Source organism: Leuresthes tenuis, unplaced genomic scaffold, assembly GCF_036924035.1.
Source record: "Leuresthes tenuis unplaced genomic scaffold, fLeuTen1.0.hap1 SCAF_13, whole genome shotgun sequence".
NCBI classification, from domain to species: Eukaryota; Metazoa; Chordata; class Actinopteri; order Atheriniformes; family Atherinopsidae; genus Leuresthes; species Leuresthes tenuis.
The window spans coordinates 17,449,257-17,476,011 of NW_027325367.1; the positions used below are offsets into that span (position 1 = coordinate 17,449,257).

Here is a 26,755-nt window from a genome sequence, read left to right on the forward strand (position 1 = left end):
CAGCAATACTGTTCTTCATTACAAATTCTGGGCATAAATGAAAGGGAAAAGTAGACTCTGCAGCTGGCTGGCATCAAGCCCGTCCAAACCTCAAATGACCTCAAGTCAGTTGAGTGGTTACAGTCAGTGGTTAAAGTGGACATAAGTGTTTCCTACCCGTAGCATTTAGCTTGTGTATCCACATCCGTGCAACCTAAATGCATTTTTATTCTCCGCTTTGTGACAGTCGACGAGCAAACTCCACCCGGAGGTTTCGGGATGCAAGTTTTCGGCTCTCAAAGACACTTCTCCACACTGGAACAGTACCGATTTAAATCAGCCATTGAGCAAATTTATAGAAAACACACTGGTTGTAATTACCTTGTCGTCAAGGCCGAGGACACCTTTGTGTGATTACAAGTCTTTTTGTGTCCTTTTTCCCTTTGTCTCTCCAGCCTGAAAAAGTGCAACCAGGCAGCGGCATTTAGGAGTCTGAACTACAGAGTGAGAGATTATGCCAAAGAAGGAGGCGAAAAACAAACAACGTGGCAAACGATAAAGAAGGCGATGAGAGCCAGAAAAGCTGTCGTGGTGACACAGGGCCTCGGGGTCTCCGGGTCTTTCAGTCATGAAGGCGAGACGCGGTTCGTCACCTGGTGTGACACTCTGCTCTAGGATGTCCGGATCAATAAATGATCCCATTCTTGCTTCCTGAAATTAAGGAAATCAGTCACTTCCCTCTGTTGTATCTTCCAAATCCCTACCTGGCTCCTTTTGTTTCTTCTCTCTCATTTCAAGTCCAACACGCCACTGTGCTCAGATTACGCAAAAGGTTCCACATTTTGAAAAATAAACCTATTTGTTTTATTGCCAAAGCTCAAGATCAATACCACCCTCCTTTCTGCACACTAAGTACAAAGCTGCAGCCAATAAAAAGTTCATTTAGCTAAAGCAGGGGGGGATATATAAGCAGTCTGACAGGGGCCAAAGTAAAAAAAACACCTCCATCTGTAATATCTTGTTATCTTTTCTCAATCCATACGCAACATTGCAAACTTCCTTCTTTTATGAGAAGTTATATGCAGCAAATATTCTACAGCTAGGCCACTGGCTTTTAGTGGATCTATGCTGGTTGCCTGGCAACTTCACATTGACATTTTGCAGCAAACCGCTGATTCCGTTCAGTCGCACTGCGACCCGACCGTCTCATGTTCGTGATCCCGAAACATCTGCAAGCACAGCAAGGCAAGAACCGGGGAGAAAAATCTCTCTGAATAATACAGAAAAACAAGTAGTCTATTACTCTGAAAAAGTGTTTTTTCACCCAACAAATGCAAACAGCAGGTGACTTGGCACAGTGGACGGTCTGTACTGTAAAACCTCGTCCCAACATACGACCACAAATGCAACTCCAAAGAGAAAAAGGAGCTGAGGACATAATTAATTACACCATCCATCTTCTTGTCTTTCTCCTCTGTGCTGCTTAGTAAATGGTCTGTGAGGTGACAATGCCCCTGGTGTCCTGTTCCCTAAAGACAGATTTCCCCTCATGCACCAGCAGCTCCGAGCCGTCGAAGATGTAAGGCTACGCACACATGGGAGGGGGGAGGGGGGGGGGATTACGTCTGTTGCCCCCTCCACGAAAACTTTCAGCCACACACATGTTGGAAGGACATAGGAGCTACAGTGACTGGTTCATTTTTACCGATATAAGAATAAGGGAACATATAAGATAAAAGAAAGAGGGAAAATATGGAGGGGGCACCTGCAACTGGAGTCCTCTGACAGAGGAGAGGCTGAACAGCCAGATGCTGGAAAAAGGAAACTACTGTGAACAGTATGAGAGCGTGAGATTGAACTTTAGCCTGTCGAGATCAGCATACGTGTTCACGGTGGAGAAAGCCTCCCTGTAAAGTTTCGCTGCTTTAAGGTAGACATACCAGCTCATCGCAGTGCATGTTCTGTATTGTAATGATGTGCTGTTGATGGATCCCATGAAGGAAACTGGAAGTTTACCGCCAAACGTAGTCTGCAGTGGGACTGTCGCAATGAAACATCTGCATCGTATATTTCCAGAGAATACGTTGCACTTTTTAAGTCCTGCGACTTATATATCAAAATATATAGAATTGAACATGTTTTTAAATGTTAATTCATACTGACTGACATTAACCAAGGAGTAAACTTTGCTATCTACAGCAGCGAGAGGATACTCCAGGCTTGTGAAAACTATACGCTGCTCCTGTGCCCCTGAGAAAAATTAACTTAAAGAAAACTGAGAAAGACTGGACACAAACAAAAAGAAAATCCTATTCTGCAGATTACAAGCTGCAGACGGTAAAATATGCAGCTGAATACGGTAATCGAGCAGCAGAGAGAAAGTTTGGAGTGACTGAGAATCTTGTGTGGGACTGGCAGAGCTTAATCTGACAGCAATGAAGAAAACAAAGAAAGCTGATCAGGGGCTGAAAGCAAGATGGCCAGAGCTGGAGGAACGAGTCCACAGCTGGAACAACGTACTGCCGGAGAGGCTCCTCAGCGGCGCAGTAACGTCTCCACGCCCTGGCACTTGCCAAGGAGATGAATATAAATGACTTTACAGGCGGGCCCTCGTGGTGTTACTGCTTCAGCCGCAACAGCCTCTCTATCAGAGCACAGACACCGGTCTGTGAAAGTGCCAGCAGGCTTCCAGGCCAAGGTCGACAGTTTCTGTGAGTTCTCTGAAAAGCAGGTAAGTGAACGCAACGTGTCACCGGATCACTTATAATCCGCACTTATAGTCTGGAAAATACGGTACATATATATATATATACGCCCTGACCTCACTTTCTTTTCTTCCCTTTAAAGTTTTCTATTAGTACCACCATATAATCATAGTGAATGCTTTTAGACCCAACAATCATAAGAAAATCAGACATTATGACAGCCCTAGCCTGAAGTTTAATGTCTTTCTGCACAGCCTGTTCTTACTCTCCAACTGGGCAACATTAAAGGAGTCATTATGTTGGTTTGTTTCTGTGTTTTCTTCAGATTTAAGGTTAAAAAAATAAATAAATGTAGCTGGTATTGGCTACTTTTCACCCAAAGTAATCCCAGAGCAACTGGTGGTGCATTTAATGGCAAATGGGAATTCAGAATTTCTGACTCTAAAAAAAGTTAGAAAACGCCTATTTAAAGATTTTTTTTTTTTTTTTAGAGGATTGAAAACATCTGACAATGTCCCGATAGCGTCTCATGAGCTGATTTATTTCTTGGGCAAACTGAATAAATTCAAATGGAAAATCTTCAGAAAAAAGCAACACAAAAGAGTTTTAATTCTCACTTTGGAAGTCCAGGGAAAATTAGACGATATGAATTTAAAGATGAGCGAATTAAGAATAGGAAGGCTGGACAATTCGCTTTCACAAAGGTGATTTTTTTTTCTTATTTCATAATATACCTCTTGTGAATATTTATAGAACCAAACAACTGACAGAATTCCACAACCTACAGGCCTGATTTCATCTTACTGCTGTGCTCGTTTCCGTTCTTCTGACCTTCTCAGAAGTCCAAAAACCAGAAGGTATCACAATCCCTCTCTGTACGACGGCTGTGGTGCTTTGCTGGAGCTCTTACTCGTGCTAAATTGATTCGATTAAATACAATTAGGGACCCTGTGAGCCTGTTAAGAGATTCAGGTTGTCACCGGTGTATGATAATGGCACTCGGCAGTATGGGATATTAAATCAAACAGCGTTTACACACGGATCCTTTCCCCTACATGCACACGTTTCTGGATTAGCTTTCTCCTTGAAGACACACTGACTTTTACAAAAATCTCAACAACCCCAGGTCGAGCTGATCATCTGCTCGGATGCTGAACAAACGTCTGCTTCCTGACGTGGTCGACTTTCACTTCGTCCTCCACAAAAATCATCCGATCGCCACTCAAACTTTTTTCAGGACATTTTTATGCAGCTCTGGGGGTGGATAAAGTTTCCCCCTTTCTGAAGGGCGGAGCTTTTGGATCAAAACCGACGAATAGCTATTTGTGTCCGGGCTCCTGTGGAAAAAAGCTAAAGGAGCGGCGCCTAATGTGTCACTGAAAGACACTTGGGCATATTAAGCAGACGACTCCGACTGGGAACCGGCTTCCAGGCTGCAATCAACGGCTCCAATTATTTAGACAGCAGCTTACTTGACAGGGAAAAGGTTAAACAGTTTTACATGTATGCTGGTTTTCAATAGCAACAGCAACAGAGTGTGTGCTTAAATGCAAGATAACCTTGACTCCAGCTACCACATGCTGAGGTGGGCGTTTCACTTGGAGGTGCTGTGGGGATTGCTATCGATTGCTGGAGAATTTGGAGTTTGGCTGATTCGACGCTTCTGACTGCAGCGCTTCCCAAAACGCTTCCCAATCGCTCACTTCACACAAACTGTCAACACTCGTCTTGATAAAAACGTATAGCTGCACACAGGAACAGCACCCCAGCTTTACATCTCCAACGGAATTCACTTGAGACCTCATTTTCTGGATCGTTTCAAGGAATCTGCTGGGGGTTTTTTTTTCTCTTTTTTCTTGCTCCCGTGTTGTTCAGCTATCTAACAAAGGAAATTAAAAACCTGGCAGTTAGACCTTTAAAAGAAAGAAATAAAATGACTCTAGAAAATGGAATCAGCTCATCTCCAACTGTAGCCAACTGTAGCCAAGTGGGACGATGGAAAAGCTCAACTCGCAATCTTTTTGTGGCCACTGCGTCTCTGTTAGTAACCAACATGCCGCAGAGGAGAAGGTTCGATAATATTGAACAATGGGAACGACCAACAGGCCTGACACGTGCAGAGCAGAGATGAGGAGTTACACAAATGCACTTGACTCTTACGACACGTCCTAATGAGCGTTTAGCTGGAAAAGGGCAGCTTTGTTGAGAAACGCACGTCTCGCCTCTGGGTTTAATGAAGATGGGGGCGATTGGCCGGGATCTGTGAGGTAATTCAGTGTCATTAAAAATCCTGCCCGAGCAGAGTGGCGTTTCTAATGTCGTCTGCTGTGTCTGGCCTCTTAAAGAGGCCCATGATGTGTGAGCGTGGATAGGATGGATAGGTGAGCTGGCGTTTCAAAAGTTCCTCTAACTCTATTCAACCCAAAAGTATTCAGCATTCGTTAAAGAGTAAAGAAACTAAAAGAAGCAGTGATGTCCGCGTTAATACGAGGGCGATGCACTTTAAGTTCGACCACCAGTGTCAGAATCTTAAAATGAACACATAAATAAATCACTGCTTCAATTGCAAACTGCTATGCACAAGGCAGCTACCGTAATGAGTAAACAGATACCGTGTCACTTTGCATGAAGTAGTGCCCAAAGTCCAAAAGACAATTTGGGTCTCACAAACAAATCCATAAGTAATTCCAACCAATCGGGCCCTAATGCATCATGTTTGTGCGATTGTTCCAGTCAATTACAACTTATCAGAATGAGGCAGAAAGGGGGAAAAGCGGCCCATTAGGCTGCTTGGCGTTTACCATCTTCTGATGTTTACTGACATTGACTAATCGACTGCACTATGGTCAAAACAATGAGAGTAAAACCCCGGGAGGCCCTGTAAAAAAAAAAAAATTCTGTTTGTACTTCAGACTAAACGCTGCAGCGTTCGCCTGCTTTTTGCTGTCGGAGAGAGAGAGACAGTGTAAAAGAAGACTCCCTTTATAATCACACAAAGCGCAACTGCAAGATTCCGCAATAATTGGAATGGCGGCGCGGCTTTGTGAAAATCCAAGCCTGTCAATTACCAGCTGGAAGACCGAAGGATTAAAAAACAACAAGTTGCATTTGAGGTCGAAGCCAGTCAGCCGAGCAATCTATCAGCAGAAACGTCGCTGTTAAAAAGTGTAATACAATGCTTTGTCTCCAGAAAGCGGATTTAAAGCGATTTAAAATGATAAATACTTTTTTTCCCCAACCAAAAAGAGTAATACGGACCCCACGACACCGGCAGTATTTCCAGTGCTCACCCTTGCCCTAATCTCACGCCCAGCCCTGCTTCTAAAAACGGCACTAACCATTTATCTTAACTGCGCATCGTCAGCAATATAACACTTTCTGTCCAGCATTCAAACGCCCCCCCATCTCTCTTCTTTCCCCATCACCTTTCTCTCGTCCTCAGGCAGCACAGCTTGTAGTCATTGTGCATGCACAGAGGCCCTGAGCAGCGGCGCTCAATCATTCAGCTCAAACTCACCAGGCTCATTTCTCTCAGGCAGAGATGTAAAGCTGTTTACAATAATATATATAGAGAGAGTTGTCTAAATCGCTCCGCAATAAAACACAGGCATTAAAATCCCGTGAAGAGGGCCGTGTTAAGTGCGCGCACGTAGCAAAAAGCAGCCACTGTGAACGGTGCTGCGCTGCGAGCGAAAAGCTCCACGCACGAGTCTCCAGTCACCACCAGCCATGTCAGCTCCTCTGCTCCCTAAAACAATACATGGAGGCATCGCAGTTGATTTTACATTCATTTCACGCTCGGTGCCACAATGATCCAAGAGGCATCTGTGCCCACAAAATGGCAGCTTATGCTCAGGGCTTTGCATGGATTTTATTAGTGAGCGCCACAGGGTGTGAGAGTGTGCAGCTCAGCCTTCTTTTCCCAGAAAGCCGAGAAGCAGCTTCAGTAAAAAAAACAAAAACAAAAAAGCAGTGTCCATTTCTAATAACTAATAACGTCTCCGTGTCAGCTTCAGGCGAGAGATGCTTATTTTTCGGTGGTCGGCCACGAGAACGCTCTAATTTCGTCCCTTAAGAAGCTGAGGAAATATTGCAGCCACAGAAGAGGGCGATTCATCATCTTCAGCCTGTGCTAGAAGCTGTTCAGACGGTTTTCTAGAAGAACTGACATGTGCAATTTTAATCTCCAAATATATAAAAAACAGCACCAAACCTTACGCTGCTTATTTGTTTTGGGGCGTCATCGAGCCAGAGTCATAAAGAGCCATCCTTAATTGGAGCCGTTCAGTGAGTCCGGCATTACACGGCAAAACAAAAGCAACTGAAAACAGCCCTGAATCCACGCAGGAACCCGAGGAAACTCAACATTTCAAGTGACTCGGTGTTAATGATCAAAAGAAAACTAAATAAAGCGGAGACCGTAACTGAAACAAGATTTACAAGGTGAAAAGTCCTCTCTCTTTTAATCTTGTCTTCTATTTCAAGGTTTGGATCGTTTTAATTTATTGAGCTGTTTAAACTGAGTGGCCAAATACAGCAGCCCCAAGATTAGAGCTTTATACAAACAAACGACTAACCACTGCTGTTTGCTGCAGGTAGCCGGCAAGAAATGTCATGCGAATCAGATATCATGCAATACAGACTGGCTTCAAGGTAAAATCTGTTCCCAGAGGGTCTAACGTCCATTTAAATGTAAAAGCCACATATTAGAAAGGTTAATAGAGCTGTCTCCTTTCCTTTCTTTAACAAACAACAGAAAAAACGTCTTCCCATTGTCCTTTTTGTCCCAAGCAAAAACCCAGGCCTTGCTTTTATGCAGCAACTGCTTTAGCCTGAGGCGAAATGAGTGTTTATTATGAATTTAGATATCCCATCAAGGTCCTGTGATGGATTGACATCGGAAGTGGGAAGAGGAGCCGTCTGTTTATCATAACGCGAGCTACAAGGCAAGCGGGAGAGGCGAAACACGTCCGTCTTCTATCTATATAAATGCAGGCAGGTGGCTGTTGCCTTGGGCGTGCTGTTGAGTGTTATGGAGGACACATTATGCGGTCTCTGCATTATTCTTTCTTTCTACCTAAAAATAGTTTAACAGCTGACGTTTTCTCTGGCACTGCTAAAACAGTCGGAAAGGTTACGCGCAGTTTTTCAAGCAAAAGTGCCGAGCAACCCTGCTACGGTGAAATTTAAAAGAAAACAACAACACACGCGCTACAGGTGGGAATGTGAGATGACACTCGTGACCAAGTGGAGAATTTAAGGAAAGCAAGAAAATAGAGAGAACAATAAGATGAAGTTCATCAACATAGGGCCTCGGGGCTTTGCACATAGAAACTGACTGCTTCAGCTTCAGTGACTGAAAAAAACCCTAGAGGACTTAATTATGAATGAAAGGAAGGCACTGCGTATGAACCCGATCCTTGTGGTGATGCACTACGGGTGAACCCGGGCCCGTGGTCCATGGTAATGGGCTTTGGGTTTTCTGCTCCTCCTGGGAGGGAGTGGCAGAAGTGGTGGAGGATGAGAGAATGGAGAAACCATGACAGAGCATCCACACCGGCTAATGGGAACCCACCCTCCCCGTTTCCTTGCCCATTAACAGCAGCATCTTCCTAACCTCGGAGCGACCTGGAGGCGGCGGCAGCTGTACCAGCATTCTGCAGCTCAACAACTGGGCTTCTGCTCTGCTGCTGCTGCTTTTAAGAGCAGATTCAGAAATATCACTAGCCTTCAAAAAGCCCTCCGCGTAACCTTCTGCGTGGTTCCAAACAGCGCGTCTCATCCCTGCCACCACTCGGGTGCTATCTGAATGTCACAGGCAACTCTCAGCTCCAGGCAAATGCAAAAGGGGCATGGGAAGAGAGGGGGAAAGGTGGCCTAGATAAAAGCCCTACAGAGCTGCAGGAACCAGCCCCAGATAGGCTCCCAAGCTGCAGGTAATGATCGAGGATAACTTCAACCTTCAAGTGTCCTGACCTTCCACCACAGATAAAGTAAAAGCCACCAATCCGGGAATGACCCGGGTAACGTTCCCGCGCTCATTTCCTCAGCGTTGGCACGGAGATTGGCATCTCCCCCTCCGCCATATGCACTGTGCTTTCCTTGTGAGCTTCAGTCATCTCTCAAGACATAACTTACACTGATCAATTAGCCTAATAGATGCCTTGCTGTGGCACTCCAAGTGAGAACTAGCTGGCACTGTCACAGATTAATCACCTGACTTAGCCTAATTAATTACACCTCTGGTGGAGGCTGATAACAACCCTCCCAAGTGCTTCTAAATTGGCGGTCCGCATCTGTGACATTTGGCATTACAGAGACTACAGCGAAAAGTAGCATCTGAAAGGCGATACTTCATGCTGGATGTCATCCTTAACACAAACCAAATAAAACAGATCTGCGCAGATAAATTATGTTTTAGTTCATTTTATTTGGAGTCTTTCACTCTTTATATTTGCCAATTAAGACTAAGTAGGCAGCATCTCCCCTGAAAAAGAAATTGTTTACCCGCCCAGCAGGGGTTCCATTAAGGACCCTCTCATGGGAGACAAGCACCATCTAGTGTTGATCTGCTGTACTGCAGACACACACACACACGCACACACACACAACCTAAGTTTTGCCAACAGAAAACCGGCCGTTATTACTTCAGTTGATTCATTTGGCCACAAAATAAATATGGAACATTCTGACATGGAAAACAATTTTTATCTTATAAGTTGATCTGAGCACTTCTCAGGGGACCCCTTCCTGTAGCTCGTGCGTTTCTCCTTTGTCCAAATTAAAGCCGAAAGGCTTCTTCCCCTTTCGGATGACGCAAACAACCTGCTTAACTGTGATTTGTCCAGGTAACAGCCTCATTAGTCTGCCCCCTGCCCATCCCTGGCTCTTCCTTCACCCTCGGGCACCTGCCGTTTACCACAGGTGGGCATGTAATTGCTCTGTGGCATGGTCATGTTCTGAGTGGCAAAGAGAGAGCAAGCCTTACTAATGAGGCTGCTCCCCGCGTTGCTGTCTGCGAGCAGGTGGGTGTGTGGCATCCCGTACATCTGGTTCACTGTTGTAATATCACACAGCTGCTTGCTGGTGCAGCAGACAAGAAAACAAACAAAAAAAAAGCTTCAACTCTTCATTTGTCTTAATATTTGTGCATCTCCTGCCTCGTCTGATTTGTACTTGTGAGCGTTTAGGTTATGGAGGCACGCGTGTTCGCCCTGCAGGTCTCAGCAGGCGCCCGGTTCAGGTGCTGCGATAGGCTGAATGAATACTCACTGGCGGTGCACGGTTTGTCCGCGGCTTCACCGAGAGCGCTGCTCCTGGACGGCTCCTCTCCTGCGCCGTGGTGCCTTCGAGTTGGCAAAGCAGCCGGAGCTGCTGTCAGCTGAGCTGGCAACAGGAGGTCTGCGGCACACACACGAGAAGTTATTGACAACACCATGTGTGCTTTGTGTGCACGAGCAATTCGGTTTGTGTAACCGTGAGACGCACTTCAAAAACATACTGCTGAGTGGAGAGAGTGTTGGTGTGTTTAAAAAAAGCAGCAAAAGCAGGGAAGGTACTTCAGCAAGACAAAGATGACCAAAGGGTTGTAATATACCAAGCAGAGCACTACTACGTGTCCCCCAGTACAGATGTTAATATATATATGCCTGACCCACAGCCTGAGTGTGACAGGAATGAAAAACACATCTGGAGTCTGGAGACATTCGTGATATTGAAGTTATTAGCCAAACTTCTCACAGCTGACGGTAAGTCCCCGCAGAGTCGCTGCAAGTTCCCAACGCGGCTGCGACTAAACATCACAAGGCGCTGAGCTAATTGATGGTTTCTATGTCAGGACCTTGACTGAAAGATGGGGAAAAAATGCTGTATTTCCTCCTCTCGGGTTTCTGCTCCTGCACTATTCATTTCGCCGAAGAGCAGAAATCAAAAGGGTCCGGGTGACTTCTGAAAACTGCTTCCTCGTTGAGGCCCGAGTCAAATGTCAACAGGTCCTCGGCGCATATCGTCAATTAAAGTTTAAACTCAGAACTTGGCATTCTGCGTAGAAGAAACACAAAATCTATAAATGCTGTTATGAGGCCTGAGATGTGTGGAAGGTTGGACTGCAGCTTTGTAATTTGCTCATGATGTCTCCGTCTGGAGCTGTCACTTATAGACGCACACATGGCTGCAAGAAAAAGTGTAACCTGAGGTTCCTGTCCAACAGCGGCACAATTTGCTTTGTGCAAAGAAACATTACAGCCGAACCCAAGCTTGATTTTGTTCAGACAAACATAAATAAAATGTGAATTGCGTTGCTTAGGAACTATGCTTTACATGAGTAATGAAGAGCACTGTAATAATGTGTTAATTAGCTTATTCCCATGTGGGCCAGCAAAGCAACAGGAATATTTGCATTTGATTCTATGTCTTTGTGCTCAGTATTTAAAAAGCTACATAAAGAGTCAATACTTGGCTTAAGTGCCTCATTTAGCCACACCGTATGAGTGTTTCTATGTGCATAAGGCTCATTTAGATTTGCCCGGCGTCCGCTCGGGGCTGTTTGGGGAGTGTAAAAATGCAGGGCGCCGGGCAGACAGCGAGCACAGAAGGTACCGTCTGAAAGACTGGAGCCTCGGGCGTCACGTCTGTCTCTGCCACACACGCTGCCCCAAAAAGAGCGAATTGCTCCATCAAGTATTGCAGGACCATCCAAAAACCACAGTTCTATTTTCTCAAATGATCTGTCAAGGAGGTTGTTTTCCCCGTTTTCTTTTCCCCCCGTTAAATTGAAGTCCTTACCCCTTTTCCCGCGTGCCACTTTGATCTCTTCACACATGCGGTCGAACTCAGGATCCAGCTCCGCAGCAAATATAGCATGGGCCGTGTCCTTCAAACTGCATGCTCTGTGCCGGATCACCTTGTCTGAGAAGGGAAGGGAGGGGAGAGACGGTGAAACATACGGCTAATGGCACAAACTCAATCCGGAACGTAGCACAGAAACTCTGTTAGAAAGTTTACATATTCATTTATTTCCTTCGCACCTTTAAGGCATGTCCTCCACACTGAATCACACGTTTGAGGCGAATAATCTATTCCAAGTGCGTGTGTGAGAAAGACGACTGCAGCATCTTCGCACACTTTCCATAACAGGATATAGGTGCCTTTATTAAGAAATGCTTTCAGGCACAACACATGCATTAAAGCATCGATTTCTCTTCATACATAAAGACAGAAGGGAGGAAGATACAAACAAACATTCATTAAATGCACGCTCATTATCCAAGATTTCTTAAAGCCATACAACTCCCATGTCTCTTTCTCTGTATATGCGCCATAGCATCATTAAATTTCCCATTTCCCTCGATGCATCCAAGGAGGGAAAATAAAGACTGAGTTGCAGACGCAGGCTAAAGGCATAGCCGCTGTAAACAGACAGTTTCTCATTACAGCAGGCAGTAGGAGAACAGTTCAGGCATAGAGGGGCAGAGGGGTCACAATCTGCCAACTTCTGCAGTCTAATTGGAAGATGGCTGCTTAATTGCAACCGAGGCAAATTGTGTGTGCGTGTGTGTGTGTGTGTACGAGTGACTTTTATACGGAGTGGGTAGAGTGTGTGGAAATGCAAGTGCGTTTTGAGGGCAGCGATGTCCGTCAGTGGAAGAGGTGTCAGAGGCCGGGTAGGATGACGAGAGAAAGTGTGCGAAGAGCCTCGCCGAACCTCCGCATCGACATGCCAAGTTCAAGAAGAGTTCCTTCAGAGTTTAACAGAAATCAATCAAAATCGTCATCACCGCTTCCCTCGAGCAGCTGAAGTCGTATTTGTGACACTAAGCCACTTTGTGGAGAACAGAGAGGTCGCCCTGTGTTCGGTGTTGTTGTCATTTAGCAAAGTGTGGAGGTAAAACACACGGAAACTGCTGCGGCTGCACACAGGACTTTCAATAAAGTCGGTATGTGGAGCAAGAAGAAATAGACCGCTGAGGGATAATGAGGCTTTTTCCCTGCACTTTGAGAGCCGGTGCCGAACTTGCCCGGCAGCATAACTCTGGGTCATATTCCCTGGGCCACGCGCAGGGCGAGCAAGGAAGAGGCTTTGTTAAGTCTTCTTTATTAAACTGCCTAATTGCATTTTCTCCCTTTTAGTGTATCATTTGTAGCCCTTGCATTCTAACAAATGACCCAGGCTCTCGCCTGTAAAGACGGTAATATGATTTATTCATTTGGGCAGAGAATTGCCTCCCATTAGTATCAGGCAGCTACATTCTTGCAAGAGAACTACAGCAGCTAAACACACAAGGCAAGAATTAAAATTGTCATTAACTTTAAGGGCCGAATGCAGGCAACCTTCACCAAAAATCGCAGTATTACATCATGAAGGGGATTTCATGTGTGTTCCATGTTCTAAATGCAGTATTTCAACACTACTTTATATCTGATGTGTGCTTAAATTGCAACAATAACAAGATTCTTTGTGTTTACAAGTGTGTTCCAGCACTTACTACAAAGCCCAGTTTATCCTTCAGAGAGGTTTACTCAGATGGGAACAAAAACAAATGAATATCAGTTCAAATTGAAAGATGCTTTCAAACGTCCACGGCAGCAAAGTAAGAATTATGCGGAAGAAATGCTATTTTTAGTGGCCGTTTTTCAGACTGCACTCCGTCTTGGAACTTCGCTGCCAAGAAGCCCTCGCTGTGAGTCATTAAATGCAAGATCTAAATGCTCTCAAACGATGGTGTTGATCTAACCGAGCATAACAACAGAAAAGAGTATTTGGCAAGTCCAATGTTGACAAATCAGAAACAGCCTACAGTGTGTTCCCGCTAAAGCTTCGTTATATGTTCAGAGCTAGTTTTAAAGCTCTTATGACGGAGCTGAGGATCAAATGCAGTCGGCAACTTCTAGAAATAAGCACTTGTTGTTTATCTGAAGCTTTATTACAATGTAAATGTGTGTCAATTCAAAAGCTTCTGTCTGTATGATGGTGTTGGTGAAGAACATGTATGCTGCATGTATACTTATGGACTGTAGCTTACAGTGTTTGCATGTGTATTCAGGAGCATGTCAAGTATTGTAGTCCTCACCTCCAGGATCCTTGTCAGGGTTGTATTCTAAAGCGTTACTGCAAATGAGGTCGATGTCCACCAGGAAATCCTTGGCTGTCAAATACCGGTGAGTGTCAATCTTGGTCATGACTGTGGAAAGGTCCATGGGCTGCCTAATCACCTCCAGATAGTCTGACACCTGACACACAAATGGCAAAGTTCATTTCAATAGAAGCCGGGGAAAAAACGCCGCCCCTGCCAGCCTGTTAATGAGGCTCGGTCCCTTCATGAAACCTTACCTCCTCAATGTCAACCGGCTTGCTGAAGATGTTGAAACGTTTGTCAGTGGCCAGGCGCTTGGTCACGTCCCTGAGAAAGAGTCGGAGCTCCCGTAATGTGTTTTCCTCCTGCTCAGCCAGGCGGCGCTGCTCCTCTGCCGATAGGACCCTGGGGCCTGGAGCCTCCGCCACCGGCAGCAACACTTCACACCTCGCTGTTGGGAGGCCACCAAGGAAAACCCAGGGGTAAGACAGTGTACCGTGCTAACTGTATAGCTTTTCCCCCTCATTCTGATCTACAGGAAAATCCTAAAAACATCCACCAAAGATCGGGTGCCGTGTAGCTCAACTGCTTAAGCTGGGGCCCCGTGTAAATAAGCCAATTCCTCAATGTGGCTGGATGGGGTCCGAGTTCCAGCTCGGGGGCCCTTTTCCACACATCTCTCCTCACTCTCTCTGCCCCCTTTCCTGTCTACCTACTGTCAAATAAAAGGCCACTAGCGCCCAAAAAACAAACACCTATGAAATAAATAAGCAAAGCAGATTCAGAATAAAAAGTATAGTCTTGGTGTTGTTTTTGTTTCCAACAGTACAACGCGAGGCCTAAGCTAAGCTTCAGGCCAAAGAGATACAAGCAACTATGCAAGAGATCGCTTTTTAACACCACTGCAAACTGAAAATAAAAACATACACCAAGGCAAAAAAAAGTAGGATTTAAGAAGATTTCAGAATCCTGCAAGTTACACCACAAAAACTGAGGTGTTAAAACTCACCAAGGATTAGCCTGTGGCCAGTGGCCGTGTGATGAAGAATAGCAAGCAGATACCCCCCCCCACAGTCCTCTTCCCAATATCCCGGTGCTTGCCCAAGGCACCTGCTGACATCGTTAGGAGGAGTCTACAGCACCTAAGGGCGCTTCACTCCCGAAACAGCAATCTTGCCATTCTAATTATGCCAAATTGCAGCTGAGCCATTTTGGAGCCATTCCCCCTCCGCACGTTTCTGCTGGAAGTCGGACTGCTGTCCAAGGAAGGCGGGAGGCCCTGCAGAACGCGGGGCAAGTAAAGCAGGAGACCCCTGCCTCGAATCGATTGTTGTTAGTCGATGAACGGGGGCATCATTTCCATCTGAAAGTCCTTGTACTAAACTGGAACAGAGAGCTGTGGGAGCAATGGTGCAGCAACATGGGGGATGTGACTGATAGGTGGTGGGGGCCCCGATGCTGATTTGATGCTGGTGAGGAATAAAGACGGTCATGATTCCCATTGTCTCCCCCCTCCAGCATCAATAAAAGCTCAACTTACATCAACTGTTTCTGAGCATGTCAAACATCTCACTTTACACCACAAATCATGCTTAGAACCAGGAAGATTTCCCCAAGCATGCAAATCAGATAGGATCTGTTTTTATACCTCTACACAAAGTCTAAAGAAAAGAGAGAGAGACTGTGGGAAAGACTGAAAACAGGACTGAGAGCTAGGAGGGGAAACACTGCCATCTAGGACTGACAGCAGAGATGAGTCATAAGTGCATGTGTACCTGTGGTCCTGGGGCGTGGAGGAGGTCTGGCTGCTTGAACCAGCAGCAGGTCAGAGAAGAAGTTCCTCTTCTCCTCTTCTCCAGGAGGGCACAGCGCTACTACCTCACCATAGGTCCTCTGAAATATACTTCTCACCTGTGGTTAAAGGGAGAGAGAAATAGTCTTAGAAACGAGCCGCTATGTAGGCAGTGGGAGGTTCGTCTTACATCAGTCGACGCTGGGCTTAAACACAACTGAGCACAGCAGAATCCAAGCGCTCGACTTAATGAGCAGGTGAAACGGTTTATTTTCCACTAATAGGAAGGTAAAAAAAAAAAAAAAAGGAAAATGGGTCTTTCATCATTTTTACTGGGATGAAACCGACACCGAGCAAATCATCCAGATGATCCATCGCCTTAGAGTTGCAATAAAACTAAATACTAATGGATTCGGGGGGAGAAATAAATAAATAATAATTACAGCTTTTAGGACATGACTGTTTAAAAGAGAGGAAGTCTTCAGGTAAATGCTTTTCAGGAGTTTATGTGCGGAAAATGAGCCAATACAGGAATAAAAAAAGAACCATTCCTATGCAAATTATTACTAAATTATTGTAACCGTATAGAAGAACCGACCCAATTGCTCGTGGGTTTTTACTGAGCTGACAAGTTCCTCTTCTTTCAACATAAGTGCACTGCAGACAGAGTGCACTCGGCGGTGAAGAATGGGGCCACTTAAGATAGCAAAGACAATGCAGACATAACGGTGATAAATAACCGGTCGGTGTGGTATTCCACAGTTTAAATAAATCAACAACATGGCGACGGCATTAGAGGGCGACCCCCTGCTTTCTTGATAAACGACATCGGCAGCGGACATAAATAAACCCGTAATTAGTCGACCCACGACTTTTTCAGGATTTAGTTGCGTAGATTTACCAGCAAAATGAAGGCCGAAACAAAACAAAACAAAACAAAAACAAACAACAAAGGCATTGGGACTAAAATCATCTCGATTAATGTGGCTGAAACTTTACGATATGTAGAAAATGTTCCAGTTAGCTTTCAGAAACCTTGCAGGGAGCTTCATGGATCCCTGAGCTGAAGCTCAAGGCCACTCCTGCCAGGAAGTTGTGCCGCTGACTAAACCCCACCTGCTCCTCTTCACACCCCCCGACACGTCAGTCATATCGATCCCGAGCCTTATCCGGCCTGCTTTGCCTCCTGTTCTCTTTTTAGCCCTCTGGATTGTGTACTCTCCCTTCAGCAGACGGTAGGTGAATAAAAAAATAATAAAAAAAGGAGGGATGAAGTAAAAACGAGTGAGAGCAGGGGATCCATAGACATTTAAAGTGTATGCGGCACACAGCAGGAAGGAATCTTCATCATGATATCAAGCAGCAGGGGTGTTGACACAGGATAGAAAGCAGAGATGTGTGGACTGATAAACGCATTTAAAAAAAAAAAAGAGAGAGATAAGAAGTATGCGAATGAGAGAGTAGACTCTGCTAAGAAAATGTGTCATTTCTGCCTGGATACAGCAACCCTAAAACAAAACTGTGTGCCTTCATTCTTTACCGTTGCCATCACTTCAAGGAGCTCTAATAAACGGGCAAACCTGCCTGAGTCGCCACACAGAGAACACAGTCTCAGAGTTCTCAGGAATGACAGCAGATCCTGCAGAAAAGAAGCAACTCACGCAAAAAAAAATGGAATAAAAACGAGCATTACGGATAGAAATCAAACTCAGTAAAATGAAATGTGTGCTGGGAAGGTGGCGAGTGACCTATGGCATCAGCTCCGCCACAGACTGATGTAAAGTGAAGCTCTCTTTACCGATCTACATGTTTGACCTTCACCTCCTGTGCTCAAAGTGACCGAAGGGACGCGAAGGAGCCACTTTGGGCCGACCCGACGAAACACGGAGCGGCTCAGATATCCGAAAGGAGCTCAAAGAGGAAACGGTGCGACTTCGTTTTTTTTTCTCCTAAACGAATCCTCGGAGGCAGCTTGGCCTCCGCGTTGCATCCCTGTGGGGGTATCTCGACACAAATGTTTGAGAGCGGTTCCATGACATGCAGGAGGGATTAGGTGTCCTATTTAGAAATTCCTCAGGACCCACAAAAGAGAGCCGGAGGATGTTGCTGAGAGAGTCGCTGCGGTAACAGCCGCCCTCCTCTCCTGCCATTTAAACCTCGCCCCACAAAAGCAGCTAATTACGGACCTATGAACGGCTACAATATTTACACGCTGCCACTCTGCTGCCAGCACAAAGAAAGCGGCACCGTGAGAATGCTTTCAATGTATCACAGTGAAAGTTTGTCTTGCACCGCCACCATCTGGCTTTTCCAGCTCACTTTGAATAAGAAAAGACATAAGAAAAGAAGGAGCATTTTAAGAACATCACGGGGAGAATATTTCCACTGACAACAGCGATTAACCTCTGTGTCCAAAGTCTAGCTGGAAGACATGTGAAGCTGCTCACAATTCCAATCTATAAACTGAAACTGGTTTTTCTATTTAATCTGTTCCCAAACGCTGAGCTCAGACTCCTGAAGCATTAACGGTCACATCTTTATAGTAAATCAGCAGAGTTTCTGTGCACCTGTGATGCCTCAAGCATCCGTCCTAAGGAAAAAAAAAAAAAAAACAGGACACCACATTTCTCTCCAATTACAGATACGTCGCTCTCACAGCCTCATGATCAAGCAAATTTCCATTTTCATTGGTCTTCCATACGAAAGAATGCCCATCTAAGCAGGATGAACAGCTGCTAAGTGAGGGAGGGAAGCCGTGGAGCTGGACCCGAGCCTGTAGAGTCGGCTTGGCTGTGGAGGGATGCTGCCCGTTCCCTGCTGAGGTTTGGAGCTGAGACAGCAGCTGTCACTGTGTTCTCTGTACTAGAGAGTAAAAACAAGACCGTCAGATGGCCAAATCACTGAAAGGGCCATAGATTGCAGCATTGCAACGCTTTACAATTATGCATAAAACTAGCAATTCAATTCAATAGAACTAATTAGTGACTAAAAATGACAATATTTAGAAAAACTGCAAGACATCAGTTTGACTCCGGACTTCCAGAAAGAGTCTTCAGAGCTTGCATCACGCAGATAACCGCTAGTTAGCGGTCGCTTAGGATTACAAAATCCTTGAGCGTAGCACAACCGTTCTCAGAGGGAAGATCTCAGAGAAAAGATCTCAGAGAAAAGATCTCAGAGAGAAAAGATCTCAGAGAGAAGATCTCAGAGAAAAGATCTCAGAGAAAAGATCTCAGAGAAAAGATCTCAGAGAAAAGATCTCAGAGAAAAGATCTCAGAGGGAAGATCGCAGAGAAAAGATCTCAGAGAAAAGATCTCAGAGAAAAGATCTCAGAGAAAAGATCTCAGAGGGAAGATCGCAGAGAAAAGATCTCACAGAGAAAAGATCTCACAGAGAAGATCTCACAGAGAAGAGATCTCACAGAGAAGATCTCAGAGAAAAGATCTCACAGAGAAAAGATCTCACAGAGAAAAGATCTCACAGAGAAAAGATCTCACAGAGAAAAGATCTCAGAGAAAAGATCTCAGAGAAAAGATCTCAGAGGGAAGATCTCAGAGGGAAGATCTCAGAGAGAAGATCTCAGAGAGAAGATCTCAGAGAGAAGATCTCAGAGAGAAGATCTCAGAGAGAAGATCTCAGAGAGAAGATCTCAGAGAGAAGATCACAGAGAGAAAAGATCTCAGAGAGAAGATCTCAGAGAGAAGATCTCAGAGAAAAGATCTCAGAGAAAAGATCTCAGAGAAAAGATCTCAGAGAAAAGATCTCAGAGAAAAGATCTCAGAGAGAAGATCTCAGAGAGAAGATCTCAGAGAAAAGATCTCAGAGAGAAGATCTCAGAGAGAAGATCTCAGAGAGAAGATCTCAGAGAGAAGATCTCAGAGAGAAGATCTCAGAGAAAAGATCTCAGAGAAAAGATCTCAGAAACACCTCGGCTATGTTTAGTCAATAACTGTTGCCAAGCGAGCCACTGTTCTGCCAACTGGCCTGACAGAAATACACTAAACAGCCGTTATTAAAAGTCCAGCATGCTGTACAACCTCAGAATCTAGTCCCGTCTTTACTCGAGGACAGTGCTTCATCACATGCTGACTAACACTCCAACAACCGCCAGCAAAGCTGCGAGGACGACCAAATAATGACCAGAGCTCAAATCTAAACTCATACACAGAGTGGCAACATACATGACAGATCTGTATTTACTATGAATGTCAACGGTAATAACCCATCATAGATATCATAGAACAGAAGAGATTTCCTTCTCTTCCGCTCTGAGATCTCATTACACCAATACAACAAAGCCAAGCCCCTTCCCAAAAACTTTCTGCGAAATCAAACAACGTCACATGCAAACAACGAGTTTACATGTGCAGCTCCCTGTCGCACAGTCAGCTGAATGCACTGCTGCTGAACACCAACGGCACCCAGAGAAAAAAAGAACAAGTGCTTCCAGTCACGGGGCTGTTCTGGTGACCCCTCTCAGCAGAAGGAGCGACAGTTTGTCCAACAGGAGGCGTCAACAATGAGGAGAACTCCTCGGCGAGCCCGCGGCTCAGAATTTGTTTACAGACGAGAGAGAAGGACGAGCTGTGCGATGTGTGCGCTCCGTACCAACGCTCGTTGTTACCCGCTCGTTCTTTCAGTACAGCCAAGTTTCTAATCCGCCACGCCGGAATCAAAGCTCAACCTGACAAGTTTCCTTTCCTGACATTAAACAGAAAAATACGTAGAAAATCCCTCAAAGAAGACTTCAAAAGGGCCACATGTCGAAGTGTCCCTGTGCAAGACACCGAACCCCTCGCTGTGATAGAGTGTAAAAGCATTTCAAGTGCTCAACCAGACTGGAAAAGGGCTCCTTAAGTCCAGTCCATTTACCACACAAGGTGTTTGCCTTTCCAATGCAGAACCATGCGCCTTTAAGTTAATCACTGCCTCTATCGATGCCGGCAGGTGCTGTCAAATCTGTGCAGACTGTAAATCAACAACGACATAAGATGTACAGTCTGAGATGTACGGGGGAGTAAACTTATTTAGATTTGGCAAGTTGCTTGTTAGTGTTCTAATCAATTGAACATTTCATTCACATTACCTGTATAGGGTTGACTCTGCACCCAAAGTGTATTCTGTTTAGGTTTACAGATCGTTTCTTCCCAAAAAACTGGATGAAGAATCGAAAAAGAGGCCGATCACTAACATCCAACGGTGCCAGATCAATAGCACAGCCCACTGTAGCTTAAATCACGAATGTCTGATTTTATCTTTAACTGTGAAAAGGTCCAGAGACGCCGTAAAGGGAGGAATTTGTGTGCTTCTGTCCTCTCTGCCTGTCGCACGAGGACACAAATGACAAGTCATTTCGGTCCAGCCTTTAAATATCAGAGCTTTCACCAGACCGGCATCGTTTGCAACGAGGTAAGAACCATCCCGAAGAGCTGCTCCACATAACACTCATTACGCTAATGAAAACCCACAACAAAGCCGCCGCACAAGTCAATTAAACGGAGAAGAACAAAGGAAAAATCCAACATAGCCTGAGGACAGTCTTGATAGCCCCCTGCTGGTTCTGTGTTGACCTGAGCGCAGATTGGATGGGATTTTCGTTTCTTTTTTTTTTCCTTTCCGTTTCATGTTAAATGTCTTTGTGTTCACTTAGACAAGTTAATCAGAAGAAAGCAAAACTGCAAGTCTGATCGATAAATACAGCTTCTGACGGTCCGCTAACAAGTAATAAAGAGTAAGGACATGGTGTCGGACATGTGCGCAAAGTATGATTACTTTTAGCACATGAATCTACTTACTAGAGTCGAGTATATAGAAAACTTTTAAAAAAAACACCCTTAATGCAATGCAGAGAACTGCGGGGAACTTCCAAACAAACAACGGGGCTTAACAAAAGAAAGATGGAAGAAAAAAAAATGAAAATAGATTCAAGGAATAAAGTGAAGAGCTGTGAAGCAACAACTGCGGGGTTAATTAAGAGGTTAGGCCTCTGTGGGTGCAGCAGCCTAGGTGCCTCAGCTGTAATGAGCCAAAAACTGAAAGAATCATCCCATGAGCCCAACTTGCTTTGGAGCAAAGCCACGGTAAAGGCCTTGCCAAAATGCTGGGCACACACTTTCCACAGAGACAGAAACGGATTAAGAAAAGCCTACGGTTAGTACAGGCATATCAATACTGCGTGTGGCCTGGGGTCAACCACAAGGCCCCCAGCATCTGAACCTAATTAAACTTCTTCTGTTGCCTGACAAAGGAAGCTGCTCCCTGTTTTGTTGTCTGTTTTTGCCCCTCCAATCCTCCCTCTTTCCCCTCATTTCCACTTCCTCCATCCCAATCCTTCTCGTGCAGCCTAACCCCACATGATTTTTTTTGGCTTTCAGAGAGATAATAACAAAGCCAAAAGGAAGGTTGAAAGGGCGGGGGTCAGTATACCCGGGGAGAAAAGTGGGCGGCTGGATAAATGACAGAAAGGAAAAAAAGACGAAGCCGGAGTACATTAAAGGGGAAAAACAACTCTGTGAGGGGCAGATGACCTTTGTGATCGTGACACGTTGTGACGCCCTGACAGCGCTGGCATTCCAGCACAAAAACAAGGACGAAAATTTCAAAATGTCTGCCTCTAAATCATGACATCTGGTTGGAAAAAAAAACAGTCTCTCACAAAACAGATACACGTACACATCAAAAGCATCATAAAGTCCCCAAAAAAGACCTCCTGGGAAGACTGAAAAGGTTAGTTAAGGTGTGTCTGGATAAACAAACAGTACGGTACCTCATCTGACAGCTTGGCATACTGAGTCTCAGCAGTGCCGAGGATGAGGATGGGGCTGAAAGAGGGCACATCCTGCAGCAGGGTGAGGAAGGTGCTCTTCACAGTGTCACTCACCGTGTCCCACCACTCTGAGATATGTGGCATGTACACCACACTGGGCGTGCTCCGGCGGGCCTCGCGGAAAACCTACAAACACAGCAGGTCAAGCTCTAATAAGGCGCTCACGCCTGCGCGCTGAAAAAGCTCCGCAGTCAAAGCCTCATTTCCGTGTACTGGGACGTGTTTTTACCTGAGCACAGGACTCCTCCGGCGTCTTGGCGCTGACGGAGTACAGAGTGGGCAAGTCCAGGCGGTGCACTGGTAGCTTGTCCAGGTGGTGCAGCAAGGCGGGGGCCAAGTGGGAGCTCTGTCCTGAGCCTGGAGCCCCTGCCAGCAGCAGGCGAGGCCGGTATGATGTGGGCTGCTGGAGGGCGGAGCTACAAGCAGATGGGAGTTGACGGTTGGTGCACGATCGACCACCTCATGAGCACAGAACAGCAGCCCCCTCCTCGTTCAAACCGCATCACAGCTGCAGCTCCGTTGTTTTCTTTTCAGTTTTGATCGCTCGCGGCAAAGCGGCAGTTGTTATTACGACAGCCCTGCGTGCGTCTCATTAGCAACGCATATCTAATATGCATCTAATGACGGGCCTGAGACCTCAGTAACTGTTAATCAGCACAAATTTGAAATTCTTTGCAAAGCGTTTTCTGCCAGCGTGAAACACTTAAAGAACAAAATGCATACTGTAATCTGAACATAGAGCGACTCCTGAGCAGCAATTCATTTCTAACAGCTGTAATAAAAGCAACCCCCGCGGTCAAGTAATGCACTTAAAACAGAAATTCTGAAAAGAAAGAGCCACACGCCAAGACGAGCGGTCAGAGGCAAAATGGTAAAGGATCATTAGAGTTAGAACATAACTTCTGCCACATCAAGCTGCCTTTTAACCACGAGTATACACAAGCTCCATTTTCTTCCAGAAGAACTAGCAAAAAAAAAAACACTCACGAGGAGAAATGAAGGAAGGGTCTGTGCATTGCAGAAGAGGAGAGTCGACTCTTTGGGGATGCAGCAGGCTGGACTTCATAAATGGAGGCAAAGCCATCCTCATTGTCATCGTCGCTGTACAAGTCCTCTCCGAGCAGATGATTGTCACCGCCTATCACAGAGAGGAACGCCACATGTGTAAGGCTTCAGATGTGTTAGTCGATGCAGAGGCGGCAAACTTCTGCAAAGTTTCAGACCCATCGCTGACATTAATGAGGCCATTTAAAACAATAAGGATTAAAAAAAGGGGACTTGCTAGACAAATTTAATGTCCATTTAAAAGGGATGCAGTTCCACAGGAATTTATTTCGTTATTCGGGTGTGAGAAATACAACATCTGAGAGCGACCTCCTGCTGGTGAAATGCTCCATTAAGTCTAATCAGCTGTAAACGCTCCTCTGCGGACTGGAGTGGGAGCTGAGTTATTGTAGTGTTCACACGATGATGAGCCTGCTACCACCCCTAGATATTATGTGATCTGTGTACGAGGGTAATTGTAATAAGTTTGGGAAAAGAAGTACAGCTAATCAAATACTGCAAACTGCCAGCAGGAAAACAAACTAACAAGTGAGATGGGTGGCATGACAGGGAAGAGGGAAGAGCAACAATCAGCAGGGGAACTAATCAGCCAGCTGAATCTATAAGGGCTTGGGTTGCAGAGCGTTACCTTGTGTGTTGTCCCTGTCAGTACAATAAGCGTGAGGGAAGACTCGGAGCAGAGTTTTCAGCAACAAGGAGAATGAGCTGGCCAACAGGGGCCTGAGGGTAGGGGAAAGGGCTCGGCCCGGGGGGGCCAGAGCCCTCTGGGAGGCTGGGACAATAGTCTTCATTGCCTTGCCGAAGTCGCTAGGCCCCAGGACGATGGAGGTGACGTCCAGCTTCAGTTTGACACTGCTGCCATAGATCTGGGGGTAGCGGCGACGCAACGCCATCAAGGCTGCCTCTGTGCAAAGTGCTTTGATGTCAGCACCACAGTAGCCTAAGAGAGTGGCAGATAAACAAATGCTGAGTCAGGTTATTTGTTTCGGCTCATTCCGGCAGATCATACAAACTGCTCCCTTCGTAGTTCCACGGGGTGTTCCGACAGGAAGCGCAACACAACGTGCGTCGCTCTTACCGACACATTTTTCTGCCAGTTCATCTACAAATGGCTCAGACAGTTTGGGATTCCAGTCCCGTGTGTGAATCTCCAAAATGTGCTTTCTGGCCTTTAAGAAAGAAAAAGGGGAGAAAAAAAAAAAAGGTAGAATGTCTGGATTAGAGAGCAAAATTGAGCATCGGATACAACAAACACAACCAGGAAAGCACGCCATAGATAGCACAAGCAAAGCAGAACCAGTTCCTCAGATTCTAGTTTTCTGGGGAAGGGGTTCGCGCAGCAGAGGTTGAAGGTCTGTAAACTATTTGCAAGAGCGCCAGATGCTCAATCAGCTCACTGGAAAGCCACTGGCAGCGGCCTGCAGATTAGCTCTTGATTACTAATGATCTCAGTGTGTGAACAAACAATACAAGGCGACCCATTAGACAGGCTCCATGGGGAAGAGTCACCTACACTGAGCTGCTTATCCACTTACATGTAACATTTATCTATGTGTAATACCGTTATATGCACCGCATGATAAACAGGCCCCCCCCACCAGTGCAAGATTAAAGCCATCAGATCGTCTAACACACAGTCTGAATGTGTATCTTCATTTTCTTGAAACCTAAATGCCGCATGTTTTGCTGGATCAAAACTGCTGTCTAGTGGTTGTGAAATGAGATGCAGATTCAGTTGGGCACCGATAGCTGAGCTAAGCCGGGTATAAGATAACATTTTATTCACTCCTACAATGAAAAGTCCGTCTAAAAGGATTTTCCAAATACGACAGAAAAGAAAAAGAAAAGAAGAAAAAGCAACAATGGAACTGATGACGACAGGCCTGAGGTTTCTCTCCGTCTTACCTTCTTGTCGGGCAGGCTGAACAGAAACTCCCGGTCAAAGCGTCCAGGCCTCCTGAGTGCCGGGTCGATAGAGTCAAGTCTGTTTGTAGCACCAATGACAACTATCTCCCCACGACTGTCCAAGCCATCCATCAAGGCCAGCAGCGTGGACACAATAGAACTGACCGGATGCGACAGAATGTGAGTTATGACATCAAAGCTCATATCCAAAATGATGCCAATTACAAAAACTACACACATACACACACACACTCAGAGGAGTAACAAGATTAGAACAGAGACAAAACTAACAAGTCAGTACAGCCCAAATAAACAAGGCCTTATTTCTGCAAACAGTACACAGACAGAGTCTATTGAAACATGAATACCAAACAGTGTGAGACAAAAATATCAGCGGTCGACTATAGCGCCGTGAATGTATTCACCCAGCTTGGCAGCTACAGCAGATCATCTATAAAACACACACTTTACGTGTTTTGAGTAAACTATGACCCAGATTTTTAAAGCCACACTTTGACCCTAAACAAACATTGCTTAACAGCGACGGTGTGGCGAGTATCAACTGCGAACCGTGTTTGAGTTCGCCCCCAACCGCTGTTCCTGAAAAACATTCTAAATCAGAAGTGAAACGCTTTCGATTTCCACCCCCGACCCCAAATAAATAAACAAACAAGGGCTCAAGTGTAACAGCCCGAGCCATTTCCAATCAAATCTGCCCTGCCAGCGGTGTCAGACCTGGAGTTTAAGGTCAGCCTGCACCACCTATTGGCAAGCTTAGTGAAAACTATTTAAGAGCGCACATCTGGACCTGCCAATGGCCATAAAAACAAGTCGGAAATCCATCTACTTTATTAAGATGCAGTGTGATAAAGGTATTTGTTCTTATAGCTGCCAACTCAACGTGTTTAAAAAGCGAAGCTTTACTGAAGTCTTAGAGGCTTAAACTCTTCGTCTAATTCAATTCTTAACAACCGTCATTCTTATTTTGATGAGAGTAGAGATGTGACACATAATCCATCTGCTGCGGACGCTGTTTACTGGATTAAGAGCGCAATTTGCCGATGGATTGTTTAAGGCATCAACAGCGTGTTTAAAATATGAGGATCAATACAAAACAGATGCTCCGTCTTTGATACGAGGATTACAGCCACATGAGCCTTACCTGTGTATCTGGTCTTGCCTGCTGGAGCGAACAGGAGCCAAACCATCAATCTCATCAAAGAAAATAATGGATGGCCTCATCAGATAAGCCTGACAAAGGGCACAGACAAGACCGATGTTAAACTTTGGCTGGGTTTCACTTGTTGTTTTACCTATTTTGCAGTAGTGTGTTTTCTAAATAATTAAAGACATATGCAGCAATCCTATATGCAGCACACAAGGAAAGCAAAAACTGAAATGTTCCATTTC

At 45.4% G+C, this 26,755-nt stretch overlaps 1 protein-coding gene across 2 annotated transcripts in view; it reads right to left on the minus strand.

The window, feature by feature from the left end:
• atad2b (ATPase family AAA domain containing 2B) overlaps positions 1-26,755 on the minus strand; it is a 60,672-nt gene that overhangs the window by 28,456 nt on the left and 5,461 nt on the right. Inside the window, exons 13-24 of one of the 2 annotated variants that reach the window (XM_072362352.1) lie at positions 26,508-26,596; positions 25,346-25,505; positions 24,519-24,609; positions 24,069-24,380; positions 23,363-23,513; positions 22,605-22,791; positions 22,316-22,501; positions 15,532-15,667; positions 14,014-14,207; positions 13,754-13,913; positions 11,469-11,591; positions 9,957-10,085 (exon numbers count right to left, since the gene is read on the minus strand). In XM_072362352.1, the coding sequence (XP_072218453.1) occupies positions 9,957-10,085; positions 11,469-11,591; positions 13,754-13,913; positions 14,014-14,207; positions 15,532-15,667; positions 22,316-22,501; positions 22,605-22,791; positions 23,363-23,513; positions 24,069-24,380; positions 24,519-24,609; positions 25,346-25,505; positions 26,508-26,596 (1,918 nt within the window). The remainder of the gene's footprint in view (positions 1-9,956; positions 10,086-11,468; positions 11,592-13,753; positions 13,914-14,013; positions 14,208-15,531; positions 15,668-22,315; positions 22,502-22,604; positions 22,792-23,362; positions 23,514-24,068; positions 24,381-24,518; positions 24,610-25,345; positions 25,506-26,507; positions 26,597-26,755) is intronic. The other variant, XM_072362353.1, reaches the window with a different exon arrangement.